Here is a 20080-nt window from a genome sequence, read left to right as displayed (position 1 = left end):
CCGACTCCCTGCCCGCCCTGGGTGCTGACTTGGAAGAGGGGCCTTCCAGCTCCTGTGCTCTGGGGACCTGGGCTGGCGTCTGCGTGACCCTCAGGTGGCGAGTTGCAAACTGCCTGGAGCTACCCATACCTCCTTGGACAGATGACCTTCCCAGGAAGGGGAGACGCAGTCCCTGTGTGGGGCAGCTTCTCTGTCCCTCTGCACTTTCTTCTCTCCTGCTCTCTCTGCTCTGTCATTTTTCCTTCACCTCATCTCTCTTTTCCTCCCACCCAGTCTTTCTCCCATCTCTCCACTCCTCTCCCCTTCTCTCTCTCTCATTTCTCTTGGGGTTTCTTTTGGCCTTTGTGTCTGCCCCACATTCTTTTCCTCTCCCCATATGTCTCATCTTGGAAAACAAGCCTTTGCCCAAAATATATTTGGTTTGATTTTGGGCCTCCGCCCCATTCCTCCAAGCCATCCATCCACCCTTTTCTTCTCTGGGTCCCTGCTCATTCCCCAGGCCTCTCCCCCCACCCCACCCCCACCCCGCTGGCCTCCCCGCCCCTCCCCCACGCCCCTCCCCACCCCAGGCCTCAGCTTTCTCTTGACAGATGGGAGGGCAGTGAGCACTCCCTCTTTAAAACAACATTTAATCGCCGTTTTCTGTTCTTGGACATCAAAGCTGGGGCTTAGGCGCTGCTCCGGGGTCGCGGTGCTCGGGCTCTGGGGGAGAGGAGGTGAGTGAATAGGGGCTGGGCTGAATGGGCTTTGTGCGGCCGCTGGGGTCTGCCTGCTTTACATGCTCTTTGACCCAGATATGATCTCATGGAGAGAAAGGGGCCCTGGCCGGGCCAGCCTGAGAACGCTCCGTGGCCTGACTCAATCCCCCAGCCTCCCTCCCCGGGGCAGGGGGCCGGCCGCCCGCCCCCTGCCCGCCCCTGCCGGCCCAGGCGCAGCTGCCCTCTGCCCCAGCCCGCCACGCCGGGCAACCACCTCCAGGACTAGACTTGCCAAGAGGGCACTCTGCTGGGGTCAGAGGCGGGGCCGGGCAGCTGGGGGAGTGGCTACATTCCTCCTGAACGAGTCTCCAAGGACATTAGGTGGGGACCCACCCCTCCCCACATACAGGCACAGCGTCCCTTCCTGGCCAGGGCTAATGGGGTTCTGGTGGGCACTGGGGTCACATGTATCAGCATTAACAGCTCTCCTTCCAGCTGCCTGAGGCCCCCCTACCCATCCAAAGGTGGCGTGGAACCAGCAGAGACTTGCTAAAGACTCAAGCAAGTTGCGGCAGGTGAGGAGACGGAGATGTCCAGCTAAGTCCAAGGCCACGGCTCAGCGTGGCAGTCCTCCCGTGCTGGCTGCTCTGAGCCCCTTCCCCCCTACCGGGAAGGGGGGTCCCCAGGAGTACTGACCCCCAGCTGCTCTGCCTCCCTCTGTTCCACCCTCTGCTTCCTTTTGCAGGCAGCCAGAGGGGTTTCCCCAAAATGAAAAGAGCGGCATGGCACTCATTTGACTGAATCATGCCACTCCTTTGATAGAAGGCCCTCATTACCCTTCAGATGGAATTCAAACTCTTTAACAAGGCTTATAAGACCTTCTGCGACAGAGCCCCTGCCAGCCACCCCAGTCTCATCTCAGGATCACCCCGTGTTCCCTGGCCACCCACCACCGCGCGGCCCAGACCGCAGATGGTTTCAGGAAGACCCTGGGCTCCGCCCCTCTGAGGGCCTTTGCGGGCGCGGTTTCCTCCTCTGGGAGCTGCACGGGCGCCGCACGCACTCACCTCCCTTCTGTGCCAGCTTCTCATTTTTCAGGTCTCAGCTCAAACCCTACCTCCTCCAAGAAAGCTTCCCTGGCCACTGAGGCTGCACTGAGCGCCCCTCTGGTCCTGTTGCCGTCGTGCACTGTAATCACCCGCTTTCTTAACTGTCACCATGAACCCAAGGTTAAGTTCCTCGGGAACAGGAATTGTGGGTTATCTCCATACTCCCAGAGCCTAACGCTGCCTGGCACCCAGTGGGCACCCAATACATCTTTGTTGAATAAACAGAGAAAGAAGGAAGGGGAGGAAGATAGCATCAGGGGTTGAGGTCGGAGTTGCCAGGGACGGGGGAACCGGGTAACTTGGGTGCACATCACACGCCGCCCAGGCACCTCCGTGAGCGTGCATGTCACCGGCAGCGTAGGGGCCTCAGGGGAGGCATCCCTGTTTCCCCTTACATGTGCCCATGGCGGTTCCTAGAGATGCCTGAACTGTTTGCCATGTGCAAAGGGAGAAGCAGCCAGCCCAGAAGAGTACACAGTTCAGGCAGGGAGCTGCCTGGGCATTGCTGTGTGTTTGTGTGTGTGTGCGCCCATGCGCGTGTGTGTCTGCATGCATGGACCTGGTCCTGGGCTGGGCTGTGATGGGGCGGCCATCCACCAGCTCTCTGTGGCTCCGGGCCCAGCCTGGCCATCCCTACCCCCAGCCCCTGCCCCTCGTGGCTTGGCAGGAGGGCGGGCTCCTCTCTGGGCTGTGTTTTCTGCTCCCCGGGGGGGCGCCTCAGTGAAAGTGAACTCACTCATTTAAACCTGACTCCGCAGCCCTGCAGCCCCCTGCAGCGCTAATTACCCTGTAGTTCTAAACTGATTGCTGTACACTAAGCTTCAGCCCTCCTTTATTTATTTACCGACTACATTAATAGCAAAGCTGCTGCTTTACACAGCTCAGGACTGTATCCGGCTGGCTGCACCTCCTTCCTCTGCCTCTCCCCAGGGAGGCCGGTGCAGAGACAATGCATGGCACCGAGTCCCCAAGTCTGCCCTCTCACGGAGTCCCCAGGGTGGGACAACAGTGAGAAAATCATGGCCCTCCAGCCCCTACTCACCCACAGAAGGATCTGCTAGTCTGAGGACACTTGGGAGCCTCCCTCTGCTTTCACAGCCCCTGTGAGGTGCTGAGCACTGGCTGCATTTCACAGATGGGTAAACTGAGACCATGACTCTACAGCTGTCGGTGGTAAAGGTGGGGCTTGAAGCCAAGGCTTCTCATTCCAACAGGTCCATTGTTTCTTCTCTGCCAGGCCTCCAACCAAGGAGTCCTCCCAGCTCCTGGCCCCACCCACCCAGGTTTGACAATTTCCTTTCAGTTGTATGTTCTCACACCTTCCACTCCTTGTAATGAGAAGGGACATCCCGTGTTGAATCAAAGCCTCTATCCCCAAGCTTTTTTCTGCCTCATTCACGTGCCTGCCCAGAATTTACTGGAAATGTGGGCACGAGAAGCTTTCCTTCATTCTCAGTAACCTTGCCAAGGGCAGACGTAAGTCCCACCTTAGCCATGGGCCCACCTCCCTCCACCCGGCACACCTGACAGGTCTGGTGAGTGGAGGGAAGCTGCAGGCGCCTGTGGGATGGTGTCCTGCCTGCTCCCCCATTCCAGGGTGCAGTGGTGCCCATCACCAGGCTGGCTGGCACGTCTGCTTCTCTGAGTGCCCTCAAGTCCCAGGAGGCTGGGCTGGGCCTTGCCTCAGGGCATGACAGCATTCTGAAGCCCAGATGGGCTCTGTCAGGGTGCAGCCTATGGGCACAAGGAACCAAGCACCCAGGCTCTACTCTGATTTGCTGTAGTGTGGTGGCTGCTGTGCTGGGCGCCCCCTAAGGGACGGGGATGAGTTCTGGCTGCGACTACCTGGTGTTCAGAGTCAAGAGGACCTGGGTCTGAGGCCAGCTCTGCCATTCACTGTGTGACCTGACTGTAAGTCAAAACCGCTCTGAGGTTCTATTTCCTCAGCAGTAAAGTGGGGTCCCGTAATGCCTGCCCTGTCACCTCTCAGGACACTATCAACTGAAATAAGGCATGTGAATCAGCTTTCTAAACGCCACGGTGCTATAAAAATGAAAGTTATGAATTGGTGGGGTGGTGTGGTGTGAAGGGGCAGGCTTGAGGCTGGCCTGGGAGTGGGGCTGGTGGCCTAGACATTCATTTCCAGGGCTGCAGCCCTCAAAGGCAGGACCCAGGAGCCTCGGGTCCCCTGCTGGCATCACTGGGGCTCTGTCTCCACCTAGTGGACGCTGGCTGCAGGTGCATCTACTGCTCAGGTAGGTCCGGAAAGTGACTGGGAAAGCACACCCCCTTGGAAGGGGCTTTGGACCCTTTGGGGCCCCTTCTTTACCGGATTGGGTTGTGCAAGGGGGGAATGTGGTCCAGATTCTGCATAAGGGGAGAATATGGCAGGAGAGAAATGCCTTAAACTACTTGGGAGAAAGTTCAGTTTGACCTTCCAGACATTTTCCTGAGTCAGTATTTCTACCTGACACTTTTCTCCCCACTTTTCTCCCCACTGACCAGCTGGCCTTGTCAAATCCAGCTCCTCTCATCCCAAAAGTCTGGACTGGAAGCTCTGGCAGCCAGCCCAAACCCCGGGGACCCATGGGGCCTCATCTTTCATTGAGGCAAGATCTGCCTCGGAGGGAATCCAGATCCTCAAAAGCTTTGCTGCCACGAGAGAAGCAGGCAGGTCCCAGGAGGGCTGCACAGGGGACTCAGAGCACCCCGGCTGTGGCTCCCTGAGGGCCTGAGAGATGGCAGCAGGGGGCAGGGACAACGGGACCAATTCCTACTCCCTGAGAACCTTCAGAAGGCCTAGAAAAGCCGTAAGGGAAGGTTGTTGAAGGCAGCTCCTGCCCCTACATAGGCCCGCCCTTCTGATACAGCGGTGAGCCAGTACCTGTCCCCAAAGTCTCCACAGCCCCACTCTGGCTGGTTAACACCCGGATTCTCTGGGCTGCAGTGGACTCTCCAGTCCCTTAGACATTTGCATCTTCAGGTTATTTGATTGGTAGTGATCTTAGGCTGGGTCTTTTTGCCTCTCTCCTTGTCTCTTGGTACCTCCCGCCATCTCAAACGGATGCACCTAAATGGTTTGGAAGACCCTTCTCAATACTGAACTTCTAAGACTCTATGACTCTTGCCAACTGTAAAGAGCCTCAGTGCCAAGGATACCTCTGGCTCCATATCACCTGTTGGCAGTTGTTTTAAAAGCATTTCAGTTTGAGTTTCTCCCTCCACCTGAATCAGAGGGGTCCTCAGCTTAGGGTGAGCTTCTAGTGACACCAGGTGGTGAGATGGGGAAAGTGCATGCTTGATGGTTGGTCTGATGGGCAGAGGAAGGAAAAGGCTTTTCCTAATTAATTCCCACTTGGGAAAGGAGGCAGTTACAAAATGGTAGGAGCAGGGGTGGGGGTGCGGATTGGACCACACAAGTTTGGGTTGACTGGTAGTCACCTGATTCTCAGAAATCCCCTGCCATTTGGAGTCCTCCTTAACACTGGTTACCCAAGCACGGGCACTTGACCTTTCCCTTAATTCCCCAGAGCACAGCGGAGACCGGGCTGGAATATTTAATTTAGATCCCCTCTGAAGTCTCAAGAACAACATGACATTAGCCCAGCCCTCTGCCTGCCTGCCTGCCTGCCTTCAGGAGATGGCGCTGTCTTTAATGCTTAGGACCAAGAAGCCCCAAAGTCGGAGACCCAGAGTGACACGTCCAGTGGATTCCACATCCGCCCTCCTGTCAAAGGTCAGCTCCTCCTCCTGGGCTCTGGGTCTCACTCTCTCTCTCTTTCCAAACCCTTTGCTCCTGCACTTTTCTCTTCTCTGTGCTGCGTCCATTTCTTCCTTTCAACCAGATTATTCCCATCAGCATGCAAACACCTCCCATTTTAACAGACCTTTCCCTGGCCCCACGTCCCCCTTTAGTTACCACCCAAATCCTCCTCCTTTAAACAGCAAAATTCTTGAGAGAGCTGTCGATACACAGTGTCGTCCTTCATTTTTCTTACAACCTTTTCTGATCTGTGGTTTTTCCTCTTTTACTCCATTGAAATTGTCTTGCCAAGGTCATCAGTGGCTCCATCTTCCGAAGCACGAGGGCTGCTTTGCTGTCTTCCCCTTTCCCGATCTCTCAGCAGCTTTCCACGTCCCTGGCTTCTTTGGGAATCACTCTCCTGGTTCTGCCCCCTTCCCCACCAGCTGCCGCTTCTCAGTCTCGCTGGCTACCTTCTTCATCTTCCTCTGCTGGCGCTTTGGCTATTATAATAGACTATCCTGAAGGCTTCCCTGACCCTCTTACCTTATTTACCCTCTTCCCTCTGTGGTGTCTACTTCTGCCACTTTTAGTACGTGCTAATGCCTCCCCAACTTTTCTCTCTCATCTCAAGTTTTCCAGTGAGTTTCAGACTCAACTGCTGAACTGACACATACATGTCAATGTCAGTCAGGCATCCATCTCAGACTTAGCATGCCCTTATCAGAAGCCCTGTTCACGCATATCCATGCCTGTCTTTTCCACTGAGTGTATAGGATAATGTTAGTTGCTATAACAAATAGATCCGAAATATGCAATGCCTCAACTATAATTGAAGTTTGTGTCTCACTCCTTCGGCTGTCCAAGGGGGATGTTTGTGGTCAGCAGTGGCTCTTCTCTAAAGCCTGGGTTCTGCCATCTCTGAAGGCCTTGTCATCGCCTTCATCTACACAGAAGGGAAGACAGGGTTTGCAAGGAGCTTGCCAGCTTTTTGAAAGCCTTGGCCCAGTAATCATGTGTGCTTCCTGCTTTCACTCCATTGGACTGTGCTCAACCACGTGGTCACATCAAAGTGCAAAGGGGACAGGAACATGTCATCCAGCTATGTTCAGAGGAAGGAGAGATGGAGTTTCGGTAAAGAGCTAGCAGTTTCTGCCACAATCTGTCCTTCCATCCCCAAATATCTGCTTCCACTCTTCTCCCCACACATGGGACACATTCACTCCCAAGGACAAAGAACCCAAAACTCCATCCTGTCATTGTATCTGTTTCAAACTTCGGGATCTCTGAGTGATGTGTGGTCCTCGCCATCAGCCCTGTGAATTAAAAGCTCTGTTATCTGTACCCCACTCCGTCCGTGAATATATGGCTAAAATAAATGACAAGAGCCCAGGCTATGCAGTGTGGAAACATTCAGCAACACCGCTTTCTGCAGTAATTGGTTTTCTTCTCTTTCTTGGTATAAATTCAGGCTCTATTTTCCTTGCAGTTAGGTGTGGCCAGGTGACTGACTTCTAACCATCACGTGAGGAGGAGTCACTGGTACTGCTGTTGGGAAGAGGTTTGAAAGAGGCAGTGTCCCCAGCATTGGTTTCCCAGGGCTGTGTAAGTTACCACACGTTGCTGGCTTACACCAACAGAAACATGTTCTCACAGTTGTGGAAGCCAGAAATCCAAAACCTAGGCATCGGTAGGGCCACGTTCCCTCTGAAGACTCTAGAAGAGAATTTTTTTCTTGTTTCTTTTAGCTTCTGGGACTGTTGGCATTTCCTGGCTGTGGCCACGTCTCCGCCTCTGTCATTACATAGCTGTCTTCCCTGTGTGTCTCTGTGTGTTGTCTCTGTCTCTTGTAAGGACACTCTCGTTGGATCATCATCATTGGATTTAAGGTTCTCGCATCTCAATCCTTACCTTAAACATATCTGCAAAGACCCCCATTTCCAAGTAAGGTCATATTCTGAGGTTACAGTGGATGTAGATTCTGGGGAGACACCATCCAACCCACTACACATGAGTCCATAGTCCTCGGCGATGGTGGGGTCCTTGCGCACAGGTGCTTGTGAAGACCCTGTGCCCTGGTCATGGGGAAAGCTCTGAATCTCCGGTCTGGGAGGAATCCCCTAGTCTGTTGTTGCCTGAACCCTGGCTCCAGCCTCTGGGAAATCATTCCTGAACGGTCACCTGCCCTGGCCCATCCGGAGGGGGTCCTGGGAGTCGGGCCTCCCTCAGGATGGCACAGCTTCCACCACCAGCCTGATTCTGACCTGTATGGCTCTGGGGACGGAGTGTGATTTTAAGCTCCAACCTTTCAAGGCTTTTATTAGGCCAGGGTTGTGGGGAGGGGTTGGTAATTCAATTTCTTCAAAAATAACCTTTCGACCCCTTTGCCTCCAATCCATTCCTTGTGCTGCTCACCACACCCATAAAGGTCTTTCCTCCTCCTAGTTGTCAAAACTGCTTTTATCATTGTTTGTGTTATTATGGTTATTCGTCATTTTTTTTCTTCCTCGAATCCAGAGCCTCCTTGTCAACTTCCTTGTGGCTGCCTTGGGGCCATCTGAAAGGGCTGGCGTGGGTGGAGTCATAACGCTCTTAGTTTGATGTTTGCCATGGAACTGAATCCCTCTGTAAGAAAGTTTTTGATAATAAGCTTGTATCGCCTGAAGCCTTTTCCTGTCTTATTTCCTGTCATTTCATAAGACATAGAAACAGTCCGCTTACCTACATCCCCCAAAACGCAAATATCTGGAGGCACCCTATTTCCTTTAATTTCTTCTTGGAAATTTGTCATTTTTTCCGAGAACTCATCTCGATAATACTACCACACTATAAAGACTGGAGAACAATCAGCATACACTGATATTTGGGTCCTTTCCCCAAAGTTTCTTTTAGAGCTACAGGTTCTGTATATACTCGGTCTGTCTCTTGAGTTACTGCAGGCAAGGGTTTTCCTAATTGTATTCTTCCTGCCTGCCAGGGGACTCTGTCTTTCTAGCCAGCCATGCCTCTCTCCTTTCTGGCCACTGTCTACTCCTCTGACCCATCTTCTTCCACTTTCCTCTCCCACTGGACCCAGCCTCACTGCCTTCCATCTTCCCCGGACAGAACAGGTTTATGTACGTGCTACTCCCTCTGCCTAAATCTTTGCCTTGCTACCTCCTTCATGCGTAATTCAGGTCTCAGCTCAAATATTACCCCTTAGGGGGTGGGGTCTTCTCTGACCGTCCCATCTAAAGTTTGTTTCTTCAAAGCATTTGCCACCATCTGACGTTATCTCCTTTGTCTACTTGTTGTGGTCCAGGCCCCACTCCCGCTGCGTGTGGGCTGTGTGAGAACCAGGATCCTGTTGGCCATGTTTGCCGCCATATTGTTGGCGTTAAGAACTGTGTCAACTGTGTTAAGACCACAGCTTTTATGACGACAAACGCCAATACTTACATAACACTGCATGCCAGACACTGTTTCAGTTCTTTGCTGAAAATTTTCTTTAAGTGAAAAATGTCAAAGACACCCAAAAGTATGAGGAGGCCGTCACCGAGATTCAACATTAGCAAGATTTCGCCACACTCGCTCCGTCCAATCTTCTTTCTTTCCTTCCTTCTTTTTCTTCCCTTTCTCTTTCCTCTTCTTTGTTTCTGTCGACGTATTTTATACACAATTCCAGGCATCATATCCTTCCCCTCGCCCCACTACATCCTTCAAGGTATGTGTTCTTTAAAAATGAAGTTCTCTTATATATATATATATAACTTTGACGTCATTCATACGCCTTCAAGAATTAGAGATGATTCCTTAGGATCATCACTCAGTCCACATGCAGATTTTCCTGATTTCCTCAACAATAACTTTTTTAACGTGGATCTGTTCGAATTAGGAGCCAAACTAGGTCCACGCATTGCATCTGTTATTGATCTTAAATCTCCAACCCCCTATGCTGCTGACTTGTTGAAGAAAGGGGTGTTATTATTAACTTCTCAGCTAAGGGATGATGAGAGCCCAAAATGGGGCAGGGTAGTAAGGGTGAAGAGGAGCAAAGGGTCTGAAGAGAGCTTGTGGAGTAGAGTCATCTGGTCAACCCTCCTCCAGTCCACAGGACGGTGCTATGACAGCCCTCCGGATCTATGAAAGCAACGATCTCCTTGTGCCCTCTTACAGGGTCCCTGATGTGACAGCTGAAAGAAACCCTCAGATCAGATAACTGTATCGCTTGTTTTAGTCCCTTACCCAGAGTCTCCCAGCTGGACAGACCATCTGCCCAGCTCTCCCAGTTCTTCGCAAAATTCCTTCATCTTGCAGCCCCTGAAGCGTGTTAGGAGAAGGTCGGTTCCCATACTCTGTTCTTACTGCGGTTCCCACGCCAGCTGTGCTCTGAAACTCATGGATTCTTGTTCTGCTTCTTTAAAAATACACTCAAATATCTGGTCACCTATCCCAGACCTTCCGAATGAGCCCCTGTGGGCATGGTACCTGGGACTATGTATTTTCAGACCACTTCCTGGATGCTAATTTGCCGACCTGGCTCAGAAACCTTGTGGGCTACACCAACGGTGTGAGTCCTAAGATGAAATCTGTAAAGCAGTCTGTGTCAGCATTTACAGTTCCTCTGGGGTCAGTCATTTTCCACCCTTTTTTCATTAAAAAATGAAGTGAAAACCATTTTCACTTAAATTTTGACCCTATACCCCAATATTTGTTCATTTGTTTATATATTATGTACACATACTACTGCACTACCGTATTAAGTATAAAACATACTAAAGTAGAAAAAGACTTTTTTTTAAAGGATTTAACAAGTAAGTAGAAGTAAAAGTTCTAATAGTTGCTTCTTGAAGCCAGTGGGTTTTTTCTTGAACGCCCACCTGCGGACATCTGCTCTGGGCTGACTTCAGCCAGTTCTCATCTGTCCAGGGCTGCCCCAGGGAGTCTTATTTGAGGAGCTCATCATATGTCAGATGTCATTAAAAGAAAAACAAACCTCTCCTCTCTTCTGTAATAGTCTTTATCATAACCTCAAATCCTGCCTGGTTCACCTCTCTGAATTTTTCTCTCTGCAGTAGGACCAGGGGAACCTCCCCAAATTAGTTGCTGAGCAGACAAGTAAGCTATGTCAGTCGTCCTGGTGTAGCTGGGTCCATGTCTTCCATTATTCCTCTGACCCTCTTGGATCTCTGGGAGATCAGCACACAAAAATCTCCTAATGGGATGTATTTAAGGCTGCAGAGGGAGAAAAAGCGACTGAGGGTCTGGAGGAAGCAGAAAGCAAACTGAGGTAAAGGAGACTAGAGTTTGCCATTTCTAAGGCCGCTTGTTCCTTCCCTTGGATCTGAGTTTCTAGCAGGTACCATTTTCCTTTAGCCTGAAAAGCTTCCTTTAGTCTTTTTTATAGTGCAGATTTACTGGTGACAAATTCTCTCAGCTTTATTTCACTCTCATTTTTGAAGGGATATAGAATTCTTTTATCTGCTTGTACAGAGTTTTAAGGACATCATCCTGTATCCCCTGGTCTCCACTGTTTCTGATGGGAATGCAGCCATTCTTGTGTCATTGTTCTCCAGAATGTAATATGTCATCTTTTTTGATTTCACAATTTTCAGAAGTCTAACTTTGATGTGCCTAGCTGTGGCTTTTTTTTTTTTTTTAATGGAAGACTGGGGTTTGAACGCAGGGTCTTGTGCATACTAAGCACACGCTCTACCACTGAGCTACATACTTTATTTTCTAGGTGTGAATTTCTTTATTTGAGGGTTAGGTGATTTTTTTGGATCTCTAGGTTGATGTATTTCATCAAATTCAGGAAACTTTGACCATTTTTCTTTATATATCTTTTCCTACCCCATTCTCTCCCTGTTTTCCTTCAGGGCTTCTAGTTACAGAAATGTTAGACAGTTTTATATTGTCCCATAGGTTACTGAGATCCTGTTCGTTTTTGTTTCAACCTCTTTTCTCTCTTGTCTTCAGATTGGGTAATTTTTATAGCTCTGTCTTCAAGTTCACGGACTCCCACTTCCGCCATTTTCTAATCTGCTGTCAAAACCATCCAGTGAATTCTTCACTTTAGACATTGTATTTTCAGTCTAGAATTTCTCTTTTAAAAAGTTTTCTCTGTTGTGATTTCCTATTTGCTTCTCATCAAGACTATATTTTCCTTTAACTCTTTGAACGCATCTATTATTACTGCTTTAAAGTCCTGATCTGCTAATTTCAACATCTAGATCATCTCAGAGCTTGTTTTCATTGATAGCTTTTATTTTTATGGGTAACATATTCCCCCTTTTTTGGCCTAGCTAGTGATTTTTTCACTGTGTGGGTGATCTAGCCGAAGGAGTCTGGATTGTGTTGTTTTCCCTTGAAGAGTGTTGTGCTTTGTTTGGGCAGGTGATTCATATGCCAGAGGCTTTCTTTGCCCCTGTCAAGTCTAGGTTTTAGGCTTTGTTAGGGTGAGTCTGAAGCTGGCTTTATTCCAGAATATGATCCTTCTTCCCAAAGCGTAGCTTTCTGGTGCCCCAGCTGGTCCTCTGACAAGAAGATCTCCCCACTCCGGCTGGAACAATGACTCCCAGCACTGCATGACCTCTGATCATTTCATTCTGCTCTCAACTCCGTAGCAGTCAGGTTGTCACACAGTCTCAGCCTGTACGTGTGCAGCCCCGTTCTTGACCAACACCTGACAGGGAACCTGTGTGATGGGTTAAATTGTATTTATCCCAAAAGATACATTGAAGTATTAATCCCTAATATCTCATAATGTAATCTTGATTTGGAAATAGGGTCTTTATAAAGGTAATTAAATTTAAAATGAGGTCATTAGAGTGGGTTCTAATCCAATATAATGGGTGTCCTTATAAAACAGGATACTGGACACAGAAACTTGCACAGAGAGAAAGCCATGTGGGAGAAGATCAAGGTGATACATCCTCAAGCCAATGAACGTCAAAGATTGACAGCAAACCACCAGACACCAGGGGGCAGGCATGGAACAGGCCCTCCCTCACAGCCCTCAGAAGAAACCAACCTTGCTGACACCTGGATTTTAGACTTCCAGCCTCCAGAATTATGAGAGAATACATTTCTGTTGTTTAAGCCACCCAGTTTGTGACCTTTGTTACGGCAGTCCTAGCAAATGAATACATGCCCACGTAGACTGTTGGGGACCCCTCTATGTGACTCCCTCCTTCTTGGCACAAGTTCCACAAGTTCCATCTGCTCCAGCAGCTCCAAACTCTGGTCTTTGCTTCCTCAGCTCAGCAGGACTGCTGGACTCTTCTTGGGTCTCACCTTGCTGTCCTGCAATCAGAAAACTGTCCCCAGGCAGACAGCTGGTGAGCCGTGGGCTCACTTTATGTGTTTGCCTTCCCTCGGGGATTGCAGCTGCGCACTGCCTGTTGCCCAGTGCCTGAGAGCAGCTGCCTCATACATTTCGTCCAGTTTTGTAGCTGTTTATAGTAAAAGGCAACTCCGCTGTTTATCACTCCATCAGGGTCACAAGTGAAATTTCTGTTCTAAGTTCTTTGAATTAACTCATTTAATCTTCTCAACAGCTCTGTGAGGTAAGTTACTATCCTCATGAGTTCCAGATAAAAAACAGAGGCAAAAAAGGAAAAAAGATTAAATAGCCTGTCCAAGGATATAACTTACAAATGGTGGTGCTAGATTTTGCATCGAAGCAGTTCAGCTGCAGACTTATGCTCTTAAACATTTCCCTATTATCTGGCGCTCAATGAATGCATTTTGAATAAATGAATAGACGACTTTCTCTTCTACCTTCCTTGCCCATCTACCTTCTGTTTCACCTGCTTAGGAAAATCCCGACATTACATCAATCTGGCATCTTCACTTCTCCTGCACCCAGACTTCCAAGCACGCTGGAGAAAACCACATTTCTGGTAAGAATGAACTACCTACCAAGTTATCCCAGCCTTTGAAAATATTCTAATAATTCTGTATTTCCCTGGTCTTTGCCCTCCCTTGGCTGTTGGTTCTCACCTCAAATCTCAAACATCTGCACCTCTCTGTACTCGTTATTTTCAGGAAAAACACAGTTTCCAGCTGTGAACTCTCAGTTTCTTGCTCGTTCCCGTCAATCTGACTTGTATTGGCACCCATCCTTGACTTTTTCCCTCTACTGTCAAAATATTTAGTGTTTCTATCTCTAAGTCTCATCCACCTCCAGCTGCTGCCTGATGTCTTTCTTCCCCTTCGCAGAAACGCTTTTGAAGTGACGTTTACATCCTCTGCCTGCATTTCTTCATCTCCCTCATCCAGCTCACTCCGTCACTGCTATCTGCCTTCTGTGCTTATTGCTTCATTCTTTTTTTTAATGTCAGCTTTTAGTTCATCAATTTCATCCTTATGCTTTCTTTAAATGTATTAATTCTTTTTTTAACGTCTCGATTTGAAACCTAATTCATTATTTTTCTATTTATTAATATAAGCATTTAAGATCATCACTCTTCCTCTGCTTTATCTGTGTTTTACAGATTCTTATCTGTAGAATTTTTTTCTATATAGTTTTTTATTTTAGTTTTGGTTTTCTCATTGATCCAAAAGTGTTTAACAGAAAACGAAAGAAATTTCTATGTGGTAGAGTCTCTTGTTTTCTAGTGTTATAATTAGTACTTATTTTATTGCATTATGATCAGAGTATATTATTATATATTACTTCTTCTTCTGGGAGCTTTTGTAATTTCTCTGTGGTTTTATATACTGTCAATTTTTGAATATTCTAATGAATGACTTTTTTAAAAAAGGCTTACCTTCTGTTTTTAGAATCAGAGTTCAGTATATAAAACACCAAATTTGTATTGTTAATTACATTTTAATTTCTCCTCTGTCCTTACTTATTTAGGAAAATGGGAACATAGGAAACTGTGCCCTTTTTGGGCTAGAAAGCGTTGAGACCCTGGATTGTCCTTATTCTCAACACAGTGTGGGAGAAGAAGAAATGTTCCCACGGTGGTTTCTCAGCCCAGGGCATCCTGAGGAACTGGGGAGGGGTTTCCCTTGCTGCTGAGTGAGGAATGGAAATGGGACAGAGAGAGAGGGATACAGGCATGGAGGTTGGGTAAAGGGGATGTTAAATTCTTGTTAATCAGTGATCAGGGACCAGATTATACAATGTAACGTCTGTAGGTGCCAAATAAGTGCCAGCCCCCGTGCCTGGCACCAAGTCAGCTCCCCACTCCCACCCTTGCTGAAGGAAAACTATAAGGTTGAGATTTAATGTCCATCAACAATCTGAATGGGGCTTGAAGAAGAAATTCAGTTCAGTTATAGAACAGCTTGGCACACACATCCCACAAAGTCTGCAGCTCCAGCTCAGATCTCCCTGTGAGTTCTAGACTTGTGTCCGGGTTAGATTAGATTTTTCAGCCTCAAGCTGAGCATGCTCACAGCTAAACCCATCTCTTCTCATCTTCTCACCCTCCTCAGTCCTTAACCAAAACCTGTTCTTCTGTCTTCCCGATTTTACTAAATATTATCAGCATTCATTCAGTTGTCTAGGGCACCAACCAGGGTGTTGTGCGGAGGGCGGGTGTAGTTCAGACAGCTCTACAGATGAAAAAGCCAACTAAGGCATCTCCATCCTATTATCTGTCATCTATACTGGGGCTTCACAGGGGATTTAGTTTAAAAATTAAGTATGCTTCTTAATAGTTTGGAAAACCACTGTAGAATAGGATGCAATAGATGAAGCAAAAGAGCCTAGAAAACTTTCCATGGAAGCCAAAGCCACTCTAAGGCCTGGGAGCTGCGGTGGTGTCTGCCGCTGGAGGAGGGAACTGGAGAGGTGGACGGGAGGAGGTGAATGTTGACAGAGGTGAATGGCCAAAGGGAGGGGAGTTCAGGAAACGTCCTTCATTGGCTTCATGGTCTTCATCCAAGTGTTTGGTCTGAGGGGAGGGGGTGGGGCTGAGCCTAAGTGCCACCAGGAAGAGCCCAGGCAATCAGACCAGTTGCTGCTTCCTCCTGGACAAAGCTCACTGCCCTCCATGGCTCTTCAGGAATCCAAGAAGCCTGATGTTTATCAGACGAATTTTGAACCCACGTCCTATCTGGAGTACTTCAAGTTGGACCAGGACCCTATGGCTAAGGAAGTCCTCCATTTCCTGCTAAAACATTACAATGCTACTTTTAAACCAGGTGCCAGGCTCCTTCCACCCCGGGGGAGGTTTGTGGGAGGAAGGGTGGCCATGCAAATTTTAAATCAGAGGCTGCTCTTCTTCAATAGTGGGAGTGGAGAGAGTAGCCAGATAATTAACAGGAACTTTGGATCTTCAGAGCGTGTGGAACTGCCTGACAGGAAGATTTTAGATGTACTTGACGTATGGTACATAGCGAGGTGCCCGCAAAATTTCTCAGGTCAGATTTTTCTCCTCCAATACAGCCTAAGAGCTGCGGTCTTTGTGGCCCTTCGTGGGCCTGTCTGCTCCCTGTTAGTGGCCAAAGAAGCCACAAGAGCACCAGAAAGTGTAGGTAGCCTTGCTCCAAATTCAGAGTGGGCTTTGCTCTTCGGCCTGATCACCACTGTGACCCATGAAAACCTTGCCGGTGGCTGGCTCTCTGATTTGCCCCTAAGGGAAGAAAGATGCTAGGCTGGCTGGACCAGTAAAATCAAACAGTGGGTATCTTTTCATAATTCACATGAGAAGAAGACATAGCCCGATACTAGAATCTTCCCAATTAAAATTTTTCTGCATCAAAGTTTCCTAAACCTATGATGCCTGCCTTAACTGACCGGCCACCGTGCCCTACCTTTACAACAACAAACAGACAAACACAGCATGGCAGCAGAGCCCAGGAGCAAGCAAGCAGGTTAAGTTCCACAGCTGGTCAGGACCTTGGGGTCCAGTTAGTTCTCCCTCCTTGTGGCCTTGCTGTTTATCTTGGAAGCCTCCTGCCAGAGCCCAAACGCTATTAATATTTTGCATCAACCCAGCCACTCGTGGCTGGAGAGAAGGCAAAACAGGAAGGGGAGACTAAGGGCTCTGTGGGCAGCCCCTGTGTTCTCCATCTAGTCCCCACACTGCCAAGCAGATTTCTGGGAATACAGTTGGTACTCGATAAATGTTTGCTGAATGACCTTTGGAATGTTATAGATGGTCTCAGTGGCACCATAAGGCACATCGGCAAAGAGTGCTTGGAACAGGGAAACCAGTGTCGTGAAGATTGGGATTCAGATTTCTTCTCTGGACACTTATTTACAGTAAATTGGCAATTGAAATGTCAAAGCTAGTCCTCTGCTCCTTGTCCCAAGTAAGCTCCTCTGCTCCTAACTCTCCCCTCTGACCCGCGATGCCCAGTGCACTGGGGCTGTTAGCGCAGGCAAAGTTCCCTGTCCTGGAGTTTTCATCTCCAGATGGTCAACTCCCTGTAGCCTCTCCCAGTGGGACAGGGAGAGCATAGCCTTTCTGGAAGCATGGACCTCAGAGCCCTGCCTTAGGACTGATGACTCAGAATGGATGTTCCTGTTCTAAAACAGGTGGACTGAAAGGAAAACTCCTGATTGACATCGGCTCTGGGCCCACCATCTACCAGCTCCTCTCTGCCTGCGAGACTTTCGAGGAGATCGTGGCCTCAGACTACACGGACAAGAACCGCCAGGAGCTGGAGAAGTGGCTGAAGAAGGAGCTGGGGGCGTTTGACTGGTCCCCGGTGGTGAAATACGTGTGTGAGCTTGAAGGACACAGGTAGGGGGTTTGTTTTTGCTTTTGGATTTCCACAATACCAGGAGCTTCACTTAGCTCCTGAATCAAGAACCTTCCATGGGGCTCATGTAGAAACGGCAGGGCTGATGGAGACCAAGAAGGAAGAGATTCAAGTCGGTGGGGCCCCAAGAGGAAGGAAGGAGGGGGAGTGAGCTATGATCCTATAAAGACCAAAAGAGGGAACAGAAAGAGCTGGCTAGAGACAAACCTGGAGCCAGGAAGAAACAGGCACGGAAGCCCACCTAGAACGCCAACATCTGTGCCCAAGCAGACGGAGAAGCAGCCCAGCTGCCTCCATGCTGATTGGCTGGTGCCCTGCTGTTCCAGTTACAACCTCCAGGGGGCCCTAAACTTGTGGAATCCTTTTGTGGATCCCAGAGGTGGAGATTAGACTTAAGAGCAAACTTGCACAGCAGGTAGAAGAGAATTTACTTATCTTGTGTATTTTCATTCAGTTTCAAAGCACCAGGAAGGTCCACCATAGGCCTCCATTCCTCAAATATTACCCTCCCTAGTTAGGTCAGATGGTTGAAACTGCACATTAGATTCTTATTCCTTTTGCTTAATACTATGACTTTTTAAAAAATATGGAGCTAGGCAGAGTAAACCTTTAAGTGCTAGTCCTTATTCATACCTGAATATGAATGAGACCTTGTATAACTGAATCCTTTTGCCGTTCACCTGAAACTAACATAACATTGTAAATCAACTATACCTCAATTACAAAAAAATTTTTTTTTAATATGTGAATGAGGCTGGCATCTTGAGAACGGGTATAGGTAAGACGTGAACAAGAGGGGTGATGAGGAGGTTGAGTGGAGGGGCCGGGGGACACAGGGAAGGAAAGGTAATGGAGAAATGGGGGAGGGGGAGGGCAACAAAGTTTGTAGCTTTGCTCAGCTGGTTCCAGGCAGACTTCCCATTTCTGGGAGCACTTGCCTGCGTCGTGTTAAACATGGACCAGCAGAAAGAGAACAGGCTACCCGCCAGCAGCGCACTGCCAGGAGAGAGCCAGTAGCTGGACAGAGTGCTGACCGCAGGGTCGACGGGTCCTGGGCTTGACTGCATCCACGGCTGGCTTCGCCAGGTCTCTCTCCGGGACTCAGTTTCTTCATCTGTAAAACCGGTTTCCTGATATTCTGAGAGTCTGTGTGCCAGGCAGAGAGTGGCCAGGGGTGATGTGTGCTCTCCACGGGATGAGCATGACCCAGCTGGCCCCTCTTTCCTCTTCCCTCCACCCCAGAGACAGGTGGGCGGAGAAGGAGGAGCGCCTAAGGAAAGCTGTCCGCCAGGTGCTCAAGTGTGATATCCTGAAAGAACGGCCCCTGGAACCTGCGGTCCTGCCCCCGGCCGACTGCCTCATTTCCTCCCTGTGCCTTGAGGCTGCCTGCCCCACCCTGGGGGCCTGCCGGGATGCCCTGCACCACATCAAGACCCTGCTCCGGCCCAGGGGCCATCTGGTGCTGAGTGGGACCTTCGGTTCCAGCTTCTACATGGTGGGGGACAAGTGGTTCCCCACACTGCCCCTGGAGGAGAAATTCCTGCTGGAGGCCCTGCAGGAGATCGGCTTCACCATTGAAAAGCTGGAGAAGGCTCCGCGGGCAGCTGAGACCCTCTTGGATAATCGGTCCGACTACACCGGGATGTTCTTCCTGGTGGCCCGGAGAGGGGACTGAGGCAGTGACTTGAGGAGCTGGCAGCATGCAGGGCAGGGCTTCCACTATCACTCTGTCCCTCAGTCGCTTTCCTTCCCACTTAATTAGCTTCACTTAGAACCCTTACTAGCAAATGATTGCCAGGTAAATGGGGATGCTTATCTTAAACAGAGAGGCTTAGCACACCAGCCAGAATGGCCATCATTAAAAAGCCCACAAATGACAAATGCTGGAGAGGGTGTGGAGAAAAGGGAACCCTCCTACACTGTTGGTGGCAGTGTAGTTTGGTGTAGCCATTATGGAAAACAGTATGAAGATGAATTTTAAAAAACTAAAAATAAGCTTACCATATGATCCAGCAATCCCCCTCCTGGGCATATATCCAGAGGAAACTATAATTTGAAAAGATACATGCACCTCAATGTTCACAGCAGGATTTTTTACAATAGCCAAGACATGGAAGCAATCCAAATGTCCATTGACAGATGATTGGATATAGAAGATGTACGTACACACACACACACACACACACACATACACACATACACACATGATAGAGTACTACTCAGCCATAAAAAAGAATAAAATAATGCCATTTGCAGCAACATGGATGGTCCTGGAGTTTGTCACACTAAGTGAAGTAAGCCAGAAAGAGAAAGAAAAATATCATATGACATCACTTACATGTGGAATCTAAAAACAAGGCACAAATGAACTTATTTACAAAGCAGAAATAGACTCACAGACATAGAAAACAAACATGGTTACCAAGGGGGAAGGGGGTGGGTGGGTGGAGGGATAAACTGGGAGTTCTAGATTTGCACATGCTACTATATATAAAATAGGTAAACAACAAAGTCCTACTGGATAGCACAGGGAACTCTATTCAATACCTTTTAATAGCCTATAATGAAAAAGAATATGAAAAGGAATATATATGTATAACTGAATCACTATGCTGTACACCAGAAATTAACACAATATTGTAAATCAACTATAATTCAATAAAAAAAATTTAAAAAAATAACAGAGAGGTTTCTAATATACTTCACTAATGGCCCAGGGTTGGGAAAAAGAACTGGAACACACAAATAAAGCTGTGCCTCCTTCGTTTTGAGGGCTCTTTGGGGTTGCGTGGAGTAAAGGGGGCAGGGCCCCCTCCCGCTCTCTT

General features: G+C 48.7%; 1 protein-coding gene and 1 long non-coding RNA gene across 2 annotated transcripts; both read left to right on the top strand.

The window, feature by feature from the left end:
• The first annotated feature begins 621 nt into the window (after positions 1 to 621).
• Positions 622 to 3922, top strand: LOC140691089 (uncharacterized). Its single transcript, XR_012066550.1, has 4 exons — positions 622 to 716; positions 1194 to 1273; positions 3022 to 3090; positions 3592 to 3922. It is a non-coding gene; the product is annotated as an uncharacterized lncRNA (long non-coding RNA).
• Positions 3923 to 12827: 8905 nt separating this feature from the next.
• Positions 12828 to 19672, top strand: NNMT (nicotinamide N-methyltransferase). Its single transcript, XM_006207828.4, has 4 exons — positions 12828 to 13432; positions 15551 to 15689; positions 17029 to 17236; positions 18498 to 19672. The coding sequence occupies exons 1-4, from the start codon at positions 13286 to 13288 to the stop codon at positions 18928 to 18930; spliced, it is 927 nt and encodes a 308-aa protein (XP_006207890.3). The 5' UTR covers positions 12828 to 13285; the 3' UTR covers positions 18931 to 19672.
• Positions 19673 to 20080: the final 408 nt, after the last annotated feature.

Source organism: Vicugna pacos, chromosome 33, assembly GCF_048564905.1.
Source record: "Vicugna pacos chromosome 33, VicPac4, whole genome shotgun sequence".
Lineage (NCBI taxonomy): Eukaryota > Metazoa > Chordata > Mammalia > Artiodactyla > Camelidae > Vicugna > Vicugna pacos.
This window is presented reverse-complemented; position numbering and strand designations above follow the sequence as displayed.

Coding starts and splice junctions, on each gene's coding strand:
- NNMT (XM_006207828.4), top strand. CDS start 13,286: ATGAATAGACGACTTTCTCTTCTACCTTCCTTGCCCATCTACCTTCTG. Junction 13,433..15,550: donor TGGAGAAAACCACATTTCTG/GTAAGAATGAAC, acceptor ATGGCTCTTCAG/GAATCCAAGAAGCCTGATGT. Junction 15,690..17,028: donor CAATGCTACTTTTAAACCAG/GTGCCAGGCTCC, acceptor GTTCTAAAACAG/GTGGACTGAAAGGAAAACTC.